General features: G+C 39.2%; 1 protein-coding gene across 1 annotated transcript in view; it reads left to right on the top strand.

Moving 5' to 3' along the window:
- Positions 1-17,232, top strand: part of notch2 (notch receptor 2) — a 90,052-nt gene that overhangs the window by 55,887 nt on the left and 16,933 nt on the right. The window contains exons 4-21 of the mRNA XM_061888495.1: positions 954-1,161; positions 1,240-1,373; positions 2,048-2,170; positions 2,953-3,186; positions 6,104-6,259; positions 6,341-6,526; positions 6,619-6,732; positions 8,153-8,266; positions 8,340-8,573; positions 10,394-10,504; positions 10,589-10,781; positions 10,897-11,042; positions 11,333-11,446; positions 13,403-13,522; positions 13,609-13,761; positions 13,844-14,072; positions 15,705-15,906; positions 17,050-17,203. Coding sequence (XP_061744479.1) covers positions 954-1,161; positions 1,240-1,373; positions 2,048-2,170; positions 2,953-3,186; positions 6,104-6,259; positions 6,341-6,526; positions 6,619-6,732; positions 8,153-8,266; positions 8,340-8,573; positions 10,394-10,504; positions 10,589-10,781; positions 10,897-11,042; positions 11,333-11,446; positions 13,403-13,522; positions 13,609-13,761; positions 13,844-14,072; positions 15,705-15,906; positions 17,050-17,203 — 2,925 coding nt within the window. The remainder of the gene's footprint in view (positions 1-953; positions 1,162-1,239; positions 1,374-2,047; positions 2,171-2,952; positions 3,187-6,103; positions 6,260-6,340; positions 6,527-6,618; positions 6,733-8,152; positions 8,267-8,339; positions 8,574-10,393; positions 10,505-10,588; positions 10,782-10,896; positions 11,043-11,332; positions 11,447-13,402; positions 13,523-13,608; positions 13,762-13,843; positions 14,073-15,704; positions 15,907-17,049; positions 17,204-17,232) is intronic.

Raw genomic sequence — 17,232 nt, 5'->3', positions numbered from 1 at the left:
GTTGAAGTCTTATTCAATAAATATATTTACAAAGGATTTTTGAATTGTTGCTATTTTTAAAATATATTTTTTTAAATCTGACGTACCCCTTGGCATACCTTCAAATACCCCCAGGGGTACGCGTACCCCCATTTGAGAACCACTGATATACAGTATCAATTAAATGTGGACCAATGTCAGACAGAGCTATCCAACGACCACAACGAAAACCTGATCTTCATACAGGAAGTATAATACATAAGGTGTTTGTAGAGATCAGTCTCATTTTAACTTAAGTTTTCTGTTGTTTTCACTGATTTCAGCACTAATGAGTTCATTACAAAACAAATGAATGGAGAGTAGACATGACATCTGTAAAGCTGTATGTGCTGAGCTCTCATTACCTTCTAAACAAAAAGTTGTTAAAGAAAAAAGGATTAAAAAAGGAGATGGGGGAAAAAAGCTCAATTTGAATTTAATATATATATTTGTTGTAGAAATTTAATTCAATTACAATATTCATTAAAATATCTAACTTTTCTCTATTTGAGATTTAAAATGTATTAAAAATTATAATAGTTTTACAAATTGTGTAAGTTGGCTTACTTTCTAAACTTGCAGTAGCAAACAAGACAAAAACATTTTCAAAAGCCCAACACTTTAAAAATTACACCTATACCCAATGTTTTAGTTTTTTTTAATTGAAGCAAGTTAACGTTAGTACATTTAGAATAATTTACAATGGAGGGCGAACAATTTTATTGCAACTTTGTAGGAAATGTTATGAAAAAGCAAATGTCGCTCAGTCTCTGCAGTTGAGTAAACCCGGCAACTCTAAAAATAAATTGTATATTTTTCCTCTCAATTACTATGTTTACTTGAAAATCTGGATCATACAGCCCATGATCCAGAGTATTTCCAGTAAAGGCAAATATTTATTCATAGTTCTAGTGGCTTTCCTTTCTCTTTGCCAGGACCACGCTGTGAGCACGAGGACAGCTGCCTCTCCAGTCCTTGTGGCAACGGTGCATCGTGCCGCTCTTTGCCAGGCGGTACCTACAAGTGTTACTGCCCTCCTGGTTACACAGGTTTTCGCTGCCTTAATGACACAAACGAATGCGCTGCCACACCCTCAATATGTCAGAATGGAGGAGTTTGTGTCAACAACCCTGGCTCCTTCATGTGAGAATCTAGTTTACTTGGATGTACAAAGAAATCAGTTTCACTGTTAGCCTTGCCTGACACCGCTTCATTCCACAGGTGTACATGCAGCCCTGGCTTCACTGGCCGACACTGCGAGAGCTCCTACATCCCCTGCTCTCCTTCACCGTGTCTGAATGGAGGCACCTGCCACCAGAGCTCTGAAACCAGCTACTCCTGCCACTGCCTTCCAGGTAATGCAGGACACCCAGAAAGAGAGGAAACGTGCACGGCTGCAGGCACTGCAAGTGTTTCATTGTATTGTTTGAGGTGCAAACAGTCACATCCTCCTGGCTGTTTCGTATTAAACACACGGCCCTTTCACTCTGTTACAGTTACACAGTAACTCCACACACAAACACACCGCTGCTTTTTCTACACTATCGGGGTATGTCATAAATGTTATGTACACTAGACGTTTGTCTACATACGAGTCTCCCTCGCTGCAGTACTCTGCATACCTTGTGTTATTTTTTTTTCTTAAATAAGGACTTTTATTTTAGTTTTACAGCACAAGGCCACTTTATGGAATTTCTATTTATGGTATCGTGCTATCACTGTGAATCATCGAATGCGCCTCTGCATATGATGTGTGTGAAACCACGTGATTTATGTTATCAAATGACTGTGTGGTACTTTCCCCTCAATGACAATGAAGTGAATGCACATGTGGTGTAAAGGCTGTCATTACCCTGAACTCAATGCACATAGTTATACACAACAAAGTTTTTACTCAGTTTTTCTGTTTTTAACGTTAACTAATACGTTAGTTCTCCTTCGAAGGATAACCGCTTAAAGGAGTACTGAAGCTACTCTTTCTGTTTGGGGAATATGATTTTGTGCTAACTCAATAACTTTCTTGTGCCAGGATTCAATGGGACCAATTGTGAGAACAACATTGATGACTGCCCCGGTCATCAGTGTGAAAATGGTGGAACTTGTATGGATGGAGTCAACACCTACAACTGTCAGTGCCCTCCTGAGTGGACGGGTAAGACTGCACTGATGCCTGTGTTTTGTATGTGGATGTGATATTTTGTACACTAGTGGGGTTGTCATAGCATGTGATGAATGCAGCCTGCAGGATACTCCGTCAAACTCTCATAATTTGCTTGTGAATTTCAGTCCTTAACATGTTGTCAGTAATATTTTGTGTTCTTAATAGACAATATATTCATAAAAGTTGACCTGCATACTACAATAAGAGTAAAAAAATGGATAATATGAAAATACCGTATTTCCTTGAATTGCCGCAGGGCATATAGTATGCGCCTGCCTTGAATTACTGCCGGGTCAAACTCGCTTCCCAAAATAATTAGCGCATGCTTAGTATTACCGCCTGGTCAAACTCGTGACGTCACCAGTGACACTTCCCCTGTCATCATTTTCAAAATGGAGGAGGCTGATTTCAATACCGGTAATTTGAAATCGCATAAAGGGAAGAAGAGTAAGAGCTATTCAGTAGGATTTAAGGTCCAAGCTTACATCACACTCAAATTTTTACTGCATACCTTTGGTAAGTGCCGGAGTGAGAAGAGGTTCTAAAATAATTAGCGCATGCTTACTTTTACCGCATGCCTTTGGTAAGCGGAGGAGTGAGAAGAGGTTTTAAATTAATTAGCGCCCCGGCGGCAATTCAAGGAAATACGGTAAATACATTAAAAATGCAACAGAAATGAGTGAATTTGATCAGTCAATTTTCCGCCATCTCATACGGTCAATGTTTAAAGTTACACAAAAATATGGAGTACATGATTTTTCTCCAACCCACAGGTCAGCACTGCACAGAAGATGTGGACGAATGTCGCCTGCAACCCAACACTTGCCAGAACGGCGGTACCTGCAGCAACCTCCCTGGTGGCTACGTGTGTGTGTGCGTCAACGGCTGGAGCGGACCGGACTGCTCAGAAAATATTGACGACTGCGCGACGGCGGCCTGCACCCAAGGCTCCACGTGCATTGATCGTGTTGCCTCTTTTATTTGCCTCTGCCCCGAAGGAAAAACAGGTAAGCCTTGTCTGGGACGGCGTGGCGCAGTGGGGAGAGTGGCTGTGCGCAACCCGAGCGTCCCTGGTTCAATTCCCACCTAGTACCAACCTTGTCACGTCCGTTGTGTCCTGAGCAAGACACTTCACCCTTGCTCCTGATGGGTGCTAGTTGGCGCCTTGCATGGCAGCTCCCTCCATCAGTGTGTGAATGTGTGTGTGAATGGGTGAATGTGGAAGTAGTGTCAAAGCGCTTTGAGTACCTTGAAGGTAGAAAAGCGCTATACAAGTACAACCCATTTATCATTTATTTATTTGTCTTCAAATAGCAAATTATGACATTTATATTGTATTGCACTGTACGCTGTTTGGTACTGTATTAATGGCAGCCTCAGCTCTATTTGGGCATTGTGCTCCAATTCACAATTTGAATTAATAAACGCAACACCTTGGATAGATGCCTACTTTATCCCTCAATTTAAAAATTAACTGGTGGTGCAACTAGTCGACTGTGATTCAAAGATTCAAGAAACTTTATTATGATACACAACACATGAGATGGCTGAGAAATGTATTAACATTTTTAAAAATAAATGGTAAATAGGTTGTTCTTGTATTAGGCTTTTCTACCTTCAAGGTACTCAAAGCACTTTGACACTATTTCCCCATTCACCCATTCACACACACATTCACACACATTCACACACTGCAAGGCCCCAACCACGACCCATCAGGAGCAAGGGTGAAGTGTCTTGCTCACGGACACAACGGACGTGGCGAGGTTGGTAGAAGGTGGGGATCGAATCAGGAACCCTCAGGTTGCTGGCACAGCCACTCTCCCAACTTCGCCACATCCTCCCCATGAATAGTGATATGCAATACGATATCAAGTACACTACCAATATCAAATCAACCACCATCATTAGTTTACGCAAGGGGTCACCAACGCAGTCCCCGCGGGCACCAGGTCGCCCGTAAGGACCAGATGAGTAGCCCGCTGGCCTGTTCTATAAATAGCTCAAATAGCAGCACTTACCAGAGAGCTGCCTCTATTTTTAAAACGTTTTTTATTTACTAGCAAGCTGGTCTCACTTTGCTCGACATTTTTAATTCTAAGAGAGACAAAACTCAAATAGAATTTGAAATCAAATAGACTTTGAAAATCCAGAAAATATTTTAAAGACTTGGTCTTCACTTGTTTAAATAAATTCATTTATTCTTTTACTTTGCTTCTTATAACTTTCAGAAAGACAATTTCAGAGAAAAAAATACAACCTTAAAAATGATTTAAGGATTTTTAAACACATATCCTTTTTTACCTTTTAAATTCCTTCCTCTTCTTTCCTGACAATTTAAATCAATGATCAAGTACATTTATTTTTTTTATTGTAAAGAATAATAAATACATTTTAATTTAATTCTTCATTTTAGCATCTGTTTTTTCGACGAAGAATATTTGTAAAATACTTATGATTAAAATTCCCAAAAATTATTCTGGCAAATCTAGAAAATCTTTAGAATCAAATTGAAATCTTATTTCAAAGTCTTTTCAATTACTTTTGAAGTTTTTGTTCTGGAAAATCTAGAAGAAATAATGATTTGTCTTTGTTAGAAATATAGCTCGGTCCAATTTGTTATATATTCTAACAAAGTGCAGATTGGATTTTAACTTATTTAAAACATGTCATCAAAATTCTAAAATTTATCTTAATCAGGAAAAATTACTAATGATATTCCATAAATTATTTTTTTAATTTTTTCAAAAAGATTCGAATTAGCTAGTTTTTCCTTCTTTTTTCCGGTTGAATTTTGAATTTTAACCAGTCGAAATTCAAGATAAACCATGTTTCAATATTTAATTTTTATTTTTTTTTCCTGTTTTCTCCTCTTTTTAACCGTTCCATTAAGTGTTTTTTTCATAATTTATTGTCTACAAAAAAACTTCCGTAAAAGGAACAAAAATGTATGACGGAATGACGGACAGAAATACCCATTTTTTATATATATATATATATATTAAAGGTAAATTGAGCAAATTGGCTATTTCTGGCAATTTATTTAAGTGTGTATCAAACTGGTAGCCCTTCGCATTAATCAGTACCCAAGAAGTAGCTCTTGGTTTCAAAAAGGTTGGTGACCCCTGGTTTATGCTGTTAAAATCCTTATAGTCTGCTTTCTCACAGATTTGTTGTGTTGGTATACAAAATAATACTTACCCAACAAGTATACAGGCATATTTAAGTGTATTTGGCCTATTTATTAGTTTAACGTCGTACTAATTCACTATGCTTTTACTTTGCCTCTGCAATATCAACAAGACTCTGTGGCCTCTTAGAAATTACATTTCATCTCAATCATTATTGTCCGAGTAAAGTAACTACCATTATTGGTAACCCTTTGTAATGGTAATATTAATGTTATGGGTATTGATCCTGACATCATTAATAATGTACAGGTAAGGTTTTGGTGCAGTGAAAACACTGCTGTGTGCACATATATGGCCCTGAAAAATTTGCAATTTATGTAATTATAAAAATGCATTTGTACAAATTAGTGCCTTTCCCTTGATAAAGACCTTATTGCCACTCAACAGTTGAGTAAATGTACACCACAAGCCATTATATGGTAGTTAAATTTTTACTGATAATATAATGAGAATAAAGAATGTTGGACCTATGAAGACTGTCTATGGAACAAGGCCAACCACAAATAATATTTTCTGGTCTTATACAGCAAAGTCTGCCGCCTTCATGTCTCCCTTAAGGCAATGACGTGCAACTGTGCTTCATGGGAATCAGCCTCATGTGATCACAGCAGACGAGCATGGCGCGTCTACCGTGTAGAAAATATATAGCGTTTTTTGTGTTTTGTTTTTGTTTTTTAATGATGTATTCTTTGGCATCAGCAAGTCTCATCGCATCACTTGTGTGTTTCTGCAGGTTTACTTTGCCATATAGACGACGCCTGTATCAGCAGCCCGTGTAGGGAGGGCTCCCAATGTGACACCAACCCCATCAGTGGCATGTTTAACTGTAACTGTCCGCCAGGGTATGTCGGCAGCACTTGCAACGTGGATAGAGATGAGTGTAGCATCGGTGAGAAGCATCTCTATAAATCATCTTAAGGCATCCGTTCCTTCTCTCCAACACTGACACCTTCCCCATTTTATTTCTCAGGAAGCAACCCCTGCGAGCATGGTGGTCAGTGTGTGAACACCGACGGCTCCTTTACCTGCAATTGTGTGAGGGGTTATGCCGGGCCCCGCTGTGAACAGGACGTCAACGAGTGCGGATCCAACCCTTGCCAGAACGACGGCACTTGCCTGGACCGCATCGGAGAATACACTTGCATCTGCATGCCTGGTACGCTGCTTAATTTCTTAAAAATGTGCTTACACAGTAGGAATATCCATAATTTACACAGAATGGACTTACTCTGTGTTGACATCTTGCAGGATTTGAGGGCACTCACTGTGAGACGGAGGTGAATGAGTGTCTCAGCTCTCCTTGTTTGAACCAGGGGAAATGTCTGGACCAAGTCAGTCGCTTTGTTTGCGAGTGTCCAGCAGGTTTGTACACATGAGGTCATGCAACCATGAAATATATATTTTTTAACTAGAAGTTCCTTTAATAGCAATAAATGTATTACCGCGCTTGTGTCCTGAAACATTATCGCTCTATTTCGTAGCGTGCTGAAATTAAATGGCATTCAGTGACAATCTCAAAAATAGCCATGGTTTTGGAAATCTCAGATCCAAAACCATGGCAAGTCGTTTTCCCGGCCAAACAAGGCCATTTTATCTCAGATCGGCGTGAGATGACATCATTGGAGCGAATGCATGCTGGTGTGGTTTTTCCAATTGTAGACAGGAGGAGCTTTATGTCCATGTTTACAATACAGTTGAGTGCATTGATAACATAAAAAGTGGAATGTTACTCTAACTGCTTTAGTAAGGTGGAATAAAAGCTCAGCAGAAAAAAAGACGGTAGACAGAAAGTCGAGAATCATTTTTATCGGAGACTTTTACGTTGTCAAAACATGTCAAGGGATTTTTTCACATACCAATCACACAATAATAACAAACACAATAATATCGGATTTGAACCGAGGATGTTGTTGTGGCTTGTGCAGCCCTTTGAGACTCTTGTGATTTAGGGCTGTATAAATAAACATTGATTGATTGATATAATAACGCTACGCTTCACATCCAGTCTGACTACCAAAACAATGAAATATAATCTTACATTACGATCACACTTTTTCAAAAATGTGTTGTAATGTAATCTGTGATATTTCTACCCAAATAAATGTTTATTGCAGATTGAAATAAAGTGTGTATTACTTTATAACCTGTTCTGATTGATAGTGCGTATTTACAGAATATTTAACTGGCTAAATATTACATTTTTATTCATAAATAGAGAAGGTTAAAACATTGTTATGCAGAGATATGAATACCATTAACTTGTACAACATGTAATGTACAGAATATCCGAAACATTTATTCAGGTAGTAAAATCACAGATTACATTACCAAACGCCTTTGACGATCAAACCATGATCGTACAAATCCACATTTGTGTTATTAATGTGTGAAAATGGTATCTAAACATGATGTGGCTCCTCCTCTGAATGCAAGTGCTCCTACTGCAGTAATAGAAATTCTGTATTCAAAATACAAAATATGGCAAGACACCAACATACTGCAAGTATTTTTTAATTCTCAGTAAAATTTTGTTTATGTGCTTTTTTTGTAGAGCTTCTTAAAAAAAGCATAATTTAAAAACACTTTGTTAAAGCAAACTAATTGTCCAGCCATGGTGATAATATCTTCAAAGTTGTCTAAGGTCCACTTGTAATTACAAAAGAAAATCATATTTATCTGCAATTATACACAAATCAACTATTAACAAACTGCAACTAATCACAATTAAAAAGGTCTGACAGACCTTTTTTTTTTAAACAGTTAGCCATTTTTGTTCTTCCAGGCTTCAGCGGTGAAACGTGCCAAATAGATATTGATGAGTGTTCCAGCACGCCCTGTTTAAATGGAGCCAAGTGCATCGACCGCCCAAACGGATATGACTGTGAATGTGCTGAAGGTAAGACCTAAGCCTACGACTTCTTCATGTGTTGAATAAAAGGGCACTCAACCACCCCCTCCTGCTTTTCTAGGCTTCACAGGTCTATTATGCGATGAAAATATCAACGACTGCCAGCCGGAGCCATGCCACCACGGCGTGTGTAAGGATGGCATCACCACCTTCTTCTGTGAGTGCCAGCCGGGATACATGGGCTCCATCTGTAACATCCAAGTCCAGGAGTGCCACAGCAACCCCTGTCAGAACCGAGGACGCTGCATTGACCTTGTCAATGCCTACCAGTGTAACTGCCCCCCTGGGACTGCAGGTAAACCCACATTCACGTCCTGAACGGTATTTAAAACAAACAAGGTTGATCATTATTTTAAAATCTTGCATCTGATACTATTTTTTTAACCATTTGCTGTATGTATCAGTGGTCCCACATTAGTTGGAAATGTCCTTGCCAAAAAAATCAAGTCATGATGCTGTCTGTCGGTTTAACGCTAACAAGCTGCGTTTGTCCAGGCCGCCTTTGACGGACTGTGCATTAACACTGTAACTCTGCACTTATCACGCTTGTCACAACAACATCGCAACATGAGTGGTACAGGAGGGCACAAAAACTAGCGTTAGCTACAGTGCTAACGTTACAGTCTTTTATTTTTTTTTCGCAGCAGGCTTGGTTATCATATTTAAAGAAGAAAAGTGTCCCCTCGATTATCACACGGGTTAAGTTCCAGATCCCTTGGAGTTATATTTCCTCAGAGTTGGGTTGATATTTATTTTATGATTTTTTTGTAATACTATAAGACAGTGGTTCTTAACCTTGTTGAAGGTACCGAACCCCGTTAGTTTCATATACACATTAACCGAACCCTTCTTAGTGAAAAATAAAATGTATATATTTTTTTCAAATTCAAGACAAAGATGTGTGTTTTTGGTAACACTTTAGTATGGAGAACATATTCTAAGTGACAAAGACTTAATTTAGAGGTTTTTGGACACTAGGGGAACATATTTTAAGTAACAAAGACTTAATTTGGAGTTATTTGGTTAGGGTTAGGGTTAGGGTTAGAGGGTTAGTGGTATAATAAGGCCATGCCGAATAAGGCATTAATAAGTACTTAATGACTAATTAAGAGCCAATATGTTACTAATTTGCATGTTAATAAGCAACTAATTAATGGTGAATATATCCCCCATACTAAAGTGTTACCATGTTTTTTTACTGGTGCACAAAGTGAACCGTGCATGAACATCACCTTGTTCAAAGAACAAAACCGACACTAAACTCTCACTAGACTGCATAAACTCACAACAAATTACACCTGCAAATCAGTGTGACTTCTGCTGTTGACGTATCCGTAATACGCCGATAAGGAGAAGTTTTTATTGAGACGATGAGTCGGGTGTGTTTTGACCTCTGCCGAACCCCTGAAGCCGACTCACCGCACCCCTTGGGTTCGATCGAACCAAGGTTAAGAACCACTGCTATAAGACTACTTAAAACACTTTTTATGCTCTTAAAACACTTAATACACTCTAAAACCTACATTATTTTAACATGAAACTCAATGTAATGATAGTAATTAAGATGTGTAGCAGAGCCTGTATTGTAAATTTTACTCATTTTTATATAGTTTGTAGTCCAGCAACTAGATCCTCTGCTTTACTTTTTATTTTTGAACAGTTCCTCCTAGGTTGAACAGCTTCCAAAACATCCCTGATTGTAAGTGCGTGTTGCAGTCACAAGTCTAGGTCAAGTGGCATTACATTTCCTTGTGGATTAGTACATTTAGCCCTGTGCAGTGTATCACCCTGAGGCTTGGTACGAGCACATGAACTGTCCGGACTTGACCAAAAGTAGCCTTTATTTTCACTTTCCATTGTCTACTTCCTCTCTTCTGATGTTCCTCTCTGGAAAGTTTTCTTTGTGTCCCACGTGCTAATGTTGTGACACACTGCAGTTGTACTAAATATTTGCTGAAGGGCAGGTTTGTTCACATTTTTTTACTTCCTGCTCACCGTTTTTTCAAAAGCTGCGCTCGAGCACCCCCTGCAGTACAACTGACTGTACTCCGTATAGAGACAGACTCCTAGAGGGACGTTATTCATAGTTGATTAATTGCTTTTTGCTTTTCTCAGGTGTGAATTGTGAGATCAATGAAGATGATTGTGCCGGCAACCCGTGCGAGTACGGAGAGTGCCAGGATGGCATAAATGAGTACAAGTGTGTGTGCACTCCAGGATACACAGGTATTTTTTGGTGTACACCAGTAAGCGCAATATATTCAGAATATAATTTGACCGTACTCTGACCAGAAATATATTATCTAACAGGAATCAAATGTGACGTGAATATCAACGAGTGTAACTCCAATCCGTGTATGAGTGGGGGAACGTGCATGGACGAGATTAATGGGTTCCACTGCCTGTGCCCCCCAAGCACCCACGGCCCCCTGTGTCTCACAGGGATCGACCACTGTGAGCGTCAGCCTTGTGTGCATGGGCAATGTATTGAACAGCAACACGGGTAGGATGTTGTTTATCTTTATACTGTATGTCTTATTGGGATCTACTATGCAGTCATTTATCATATTTGAGTGACTGTGGTCAGGCTTTGATCGCATTCTTGTCTCTACTAATAGCTACCACTGCGAGTGTGAAGCCGGTTGGATAGGACAACACTGCGAGCAGGAAAGGGACGAATGCCAGCCTAATCCGTGCCAAAATGGTGGCTCATGCTTGGACCGACATAACGGCTACACCTGCGTGTGCCAACCTGGTTTCAGAGGTAGATATAGTTACAAGGAATATATATATATATATATATATTAATTGGATTATCCAGAGAATAGTACTCGATACCGTGGTAGAGCGCAATTTTTATGTGTGGGAAAAATCACAAGACTACTTCATCTCTACAGAGGGGTTCCCTCAATCGTCAGGAGAAATCTCCTGACGATTGAGGAAACCCCTCATGAAACAGTTCTGTAGAGATGAATTAGTCTTGTGATTTTTCCCACACACATATGTATATGGTGGCCTGTTTTGAAAAAGCTTCACCCCCTCCTCTGTTCTTAGGTTTGAACTGTGAGAAGAACATAGACGAATGCGCATCCAATCCCTGTTACAACCAAGGCATCTGTATCGACCGAGTCAACGGTTACACTTGTCAGTGTAGTCCACCATTCATAGGTGTGTATCTACTGTAGTCTGTTATTACCCTTTTCCAAAGTACTGTACCTTCATGGCTCCAGGGTTTCTCAAGAAATCGCAATCTTGATTCGCACTTACATGCAACTTCATTGCTAAAAGCCGTGCCATTTAACTCAAAGACTCACGCTGTGCTGTTGCGAGCATGAGAAGAAGTGCTGGCCATCATTCTAATGAGTGAGATGGAATCATTTTGTCGCGTGGTGTAGGTGACAAACCCCGAGATGCAGAGATAGCAGGCTTTGTCCAGGAAAACATAATTTAATGTCCAAAAATGTAAGGCAAAACACAAACCAGGAAAACAGGAGACAGGAAACAGGAACAAGAATCAGGAACCAGGGAACAGCTCACAAGTGACGAGGAACCAGAGAGAACTGGAGACAGAAAGTAATCCACGTCATACAACGACAGGAAGTAGCGACATTGACAATGACAAGTCGAAATGACAATACTCCGGCACAGACTGGATGGCAAGGCAGGTTTAAATAGTATCTGGCTGATTGACACCAGGTGTGGCCAGGTGCCAATCAGCCGCAGCTGAGGGGAAGCGGCGCTCAGGGAGACAAACAGGAAACAACCAAAATAAAAGCGCTGACAGGAAACAAAGACAAACACAGAGGAAAAACTAAAACATAACCAAACTGTCAGGGACAAGCCTGACACATTTAAGAGCTTGCAAAATAATCGATTGCATTGATTAATAGACTTATTTTTTGTTACGTGCAGAAATGTATTAGAGAGCAAGCAATCATGCCATGTTTTTGACTTTATGGATAGTTTTTTTGTATATTTTTTCCCCTGTCAACTGTCCTTCCGGGACCTCTTATAAAGAACGAGAAAAAGAAAGAGTTTTCTTTAAAGTAACTTGTAAAGTATTCTGTTGCTTTGAGCTGATGCAGTCTGTTTTATTTTTATAAGACATGAGGTCCAAAGTGTACATAAAAAAAGGCAAAAACACTTTTGTGTATTGAATGTAGAACTTGTTGCTTTACTTCTGCTTCCGATAATGTAAAATAGATCAAACAGAGCCATTAATTACACTGCTAGCAGATGCTACTAATAGTGGTTTGACAAATAAAAATGTCTATAATTGTCACAATCACATGTTAAACTTTGTAAAACAGATCAGAGGAAATGTTTGCTTTGATTAGATTTCCTGACTGCCAGTCCCATAAACCCTATTTTAACGACAGAACATGGAAATTAGTTACTTATGAGAGATGTTTTCTTTTCATCCAGTGGCAGACACGTGATTGTGCGCACAGGCGATTAAAACATTTTCCTCCATATAAGTGTCTTCTTATTTTAAATATAATTTACACATTATTGTACTTGTAATATATCACTAATAGTTATAACAGTATAAAGTCACCTTAAGATGGTCTTAATCATTTCTCCATAGCTTGTGTAATAGATAGATGGGAGAAAAAAGCATTGTCCTCTGTACGCGAAAAACTTGACAACATTTAAACTTAAACAAACCATAAACACACTTATGATTCGTCTTTAATTTTATTATGAATATTTTACATTGCTTGCTAGATATAATTAATCATATACCCATTATTTAAAGCCGCTTACATCAGCCTCTTGACAGACTGAGACTTACTTTTCGCCGTGGCTACATATGATCTTTGTGCGGCATGATGGTAAAGTTCTTTCTCTCAGTCAAGAACAAGAAGAGGGCAAGACAACTCACAGGCAAACAGAGACAATAACAGTATAGATTAGAGATTAGATCGACACGATTAAAAAACATTACAGGCTTAATTTTTTACAATTAACGCTATAATTTGGCTGTTTCTAGCTGCTCGGATAAAAGTTGTAAACTACACCCTCATTCTCTTTAAGTGGGTGTTCACTTGTCCTTTTCCCAACCATGTGCAAGATAAAAACTGTTGGCTTGATCATTAAAAAATGTTTATAATGTCTATGTAGGTAAAAATTGCAAAGACGAGCTTGTCCCTTGTGCCTCTCATCCATGCGAGAGGGGAGGTGTTTGTCGTCCCACTGCAGACTATACCTCTTACACCTGTCGATGTCCTGCTGGATGGCAAGGTATGTACAGTATGCGGTTTATGAGCCAGAGAAAAAAATATTTGCTGTCATCAATGTTGAGTTGAGATTTGTTTATTGATTTCCAGGGCCACGCTGCTCTGAGGATGTAAATGAATGCAAAAAGAACCCTTGCAGGAACGGCGGTCGCTGTGTGAACAGCCCGGGCAGCTACATGTGTAAATGTGAGCCTGGATACAGTGGACACAACTGTCAGACAGATGTGGACGATTGTTCACCCAGTGAGTGTATAAATGAAAAATAAAATAAATTAATTTAATGGATTGTCTGCATTCATTCAATCAATCTGCTTCTGCTTCCCAGACCCATGCTTAAATGGTGGCTCCTGTGTGGATGATGTCGGAGGTTTCGCCTGCGAGTGCCATCCAGGTTTCGAGGGGGGCCGTTGCGAAAGGGAGATCGACGAGTGTGCCAGCCAGCCTTGTTGGAATGGAGCCAGCTGCCGGGATCACGTCAACAGCTTTGTTTGCGACTGTCGGCCAGGCTTCGATGGAATCCTGTGCGAACACAACATCCAGGAATGCACTGAAAGGTGTGCAACTTCATGTCATTTTCATTTGGTCACTTACGCCGTACTCACACTGGTCAGATCGGGCCGTGCTTGGGCCCACTTCACAACTTAAGTATGGTGAGTGCACTGAGCTGCGCCCAAGCATGGCACACTTCTGCTCCTATGGCATGATTGGAAGAGGTGGGCCGAGGCACGGCACGCATGTAAAGTTAAAGTACCAATGATTGTCACACACGCACTAGGTGTGGCGAAATTATTTTCTGCACTTGACCCATCACCTTTGATCACCCCCTGGGAGTCGAGGGGAGCAGTGGGCAGCAGCGGTGGCCGCGCACGGGAATCATTTTTGGTGATTTAAACCCCAATTCCAACCTTTGATGCTGAGTGCCAAGCAGGGAGATAATGGGTCCCATTTTTATAGTTTTTGGTATGACCCGGCTGGGGTTTGAACTCACAACCTACCCATCTCAGGGCAGACACTCTAACCACTAGGCCACTGAGTAGGCAACCGTAACCCTCGACAGTAGTGAGATCGCATTGTGTAAATTCTTGATATAAAAAATACATAGTAAAAATCAAATATGTAGACTCAAAATAATCAAATATTCAATCCCTTTACACACTCGCTAACCTACAACTTCATTAACTAATTCAATTAATAATCAAGAAATTAAAGACAACCTATGATGATTTTAACCTACATTTACCATACCTCTTTGTGGTCTCTGTAATATGTATTGGATATGCTTGGTGTAAATTTTGCTCTACAGTCACATTTATACCCCACTTGTTTTAGTCTGTCTGCAGGATTTTTGTTTGTAGAGGCAATTCCCAATTGCGATTGACACTGTCTACGCCTTGCCTTCTGCAAAAGTATCATAATTCATATTTACAAACTGTACACTGCTAAATTTAGAAGATGGACGTCACCACTGTTTTTTTTTAGTCCCAGTCAAAAATAAACTTATAAAAAAAAAAAAAAACTTTTTTCACTTTTTTCACTTTTTTTTGTTTTTAAACTTATAAACAGGTTTAATATATAGATTAGCCAGTCACATTACAGTTGGTAATATGTTTGTTTGTGCCTGCAGAAATTAACATATTGCTGTTATAAATGTTATTGTGGAGCAGCATTTATGCAAAATGTACACCCCGGTGTATCCAATAAATAATATCTAGACCACAAGGAAGTGTGTTAAATTGAGTTCAGTATCATCAGGTCATTTTTAACTGATTGTTTTTTGTGTGGATGAAGCAGGACCAGCAACAGTACCTGAACTATTTGTTGTTCTCGTACTAACGCTTAGCTCAGACTCTCTTCCAGTGTCTGTCTACAGAACTAAGCTTTCTGGGTAAGGAAAACGTTTTGAAATAAATTCACGTCCTCATTTGCTGGAACATAAACCAAGGATCGATATGGTCAAGCTCTTTTGAAGTGTAAAATGTAAACTGATATTGTATTTAAAAAAAAAAAAAAAGAATATGTAATTAGTGCAAGTTTTGGAAAAAGCTGCCAAAAATTCAGGCAATCATGGAAAAAGTGTGGATCAAGCTAGGGACTCCAGAACGGTGCAAACGTTGTAGTGCGAGTACCTCATTTAAAGCCACTTTCACTAGTCTAAGATTTTAATAATTTTGCTTTTTCCCCTCCAGCTCCTGCCTGAATAACGGGTCATGTATCGATGGCATTAACACCTTCACATGCCGATGCCGCCCGGGCTTCCACGGCACATTCTGCGAGCACGAGAAGAATGAATGCAACTCCCAACCTTGTAAGAATGGCGGCATCTGCACCGACGGCCTTGGGACCTACCGCTGCACCTGCCCTGTGGGCTACAGTGGATACAACTGCCAGGTATATTTTATCATTGGATGTGAGACATTGGAGATCCAGCTGACCTGAATACAAGACATAATTATTCTGGTACCTTTAATTTAAAACAATCCAAATTCTCCAGGGGGTCTGCTGAGGCACTGCAGGGGGGTCGTAAAATATTTAGTTGATGTGGACTTTGTCATGTATATTTTTTCTACAAATTTAAAATTTTTAAATACACATTAAAATTGATATACACACACTGCAGTATTATTTATAAATTACATTGGTATGGACTCCTTACCCACTGTAGCTTGCAGTTTTAAAATAAAAACATAAAATAATTATTATGCTAGCATTTAAGCGCAAGCGATTAGCAGTCTAATTGCCTGCTAGCAATTACCACTGTAGATGCCATCTAGCGACTTGCAGACTACTTGACCACTAGCGATTAGCACGATAGTCGCCAGTTTGCAATTAGTGCTGTAGTTTCCAGCTAGGGATATGCAAACAAGATTCCACCTTGCAATTTGCGGACAGGTTGCTAGCTAGGGATTAGTGCTCTAGTTGTCAGCTAGCTTCGCGGCAGTACTGTTATTATTTGAATATCTTAGTTTTGCACAATAACAAGTTACCTTTATGACCAGTTTAATATATATATATATATATATATATATATATATATATATATATATATATATATATATATATATATATATATATATATATATATATATATATATATATATATATATATATACGTATATATATATATATATATATATGTATGTATGTGTATATATATATATATACATGGTTATATATATATATATATATATATTCTACAAGATATATAAGAAGGGGGTCCCTGCTCCATCACTCCATTAGTTTAGGGGTCTTTGGCCTGGACAATGTTAAGACCCTGTTGTAGAGAGTACAATGAAATTGTGTGCAATTATATTCAGTGCAGTATAGATTAAAAACAGCCTGAATTGTATGTTTAGCTGCCCTATATTTATAAATAAACATTGCACAGTTAGGTTAATATTGCACAATGGTTACAATTAACAGTTCATTAAACATAAAGATACACGTGACGTGACAAGGAGAAGTTACTGTATACAGTACTCATCATCATATGTGGTTATATCAGCCACCAAATATTTGTTTGAATGTTTGCAGAATTTTGTCAACTTGTGCAGTCGAGTGCGCTGTCACAACGGTGGCTCCTGCTCTCAGTCGGCGACCTCCTGGACCTGCCATTGTCAGATGGGATGGACAGGGCGTTACTGTGACGTGCCCAATATGTCTTGCCAGGACTTTGCTGCCAGAAACGGTAAGTGATCTTGCTGTTTTACATCACGC

This window comes from Nerophis ophidion, linkage group LG26, assembly GCF_033978795.1.
Source record: "Nerophis ophidion isolate RoL-2023_Sa linkage group LG26, RoL_Noph_v1.0, whole genome shotgun sequence".
NCBI lineage: Eukaryota > Metazoa > Chordata > Actinopteri > Syngnathiformes > Syngnathidae > Nerophis > Nerophis ophidion.
The sequence above is the reverse complement of the archived record's forward strand: the minus strand, read 5'-3'. Positions and strand labels throughout refer to the sequence as shown.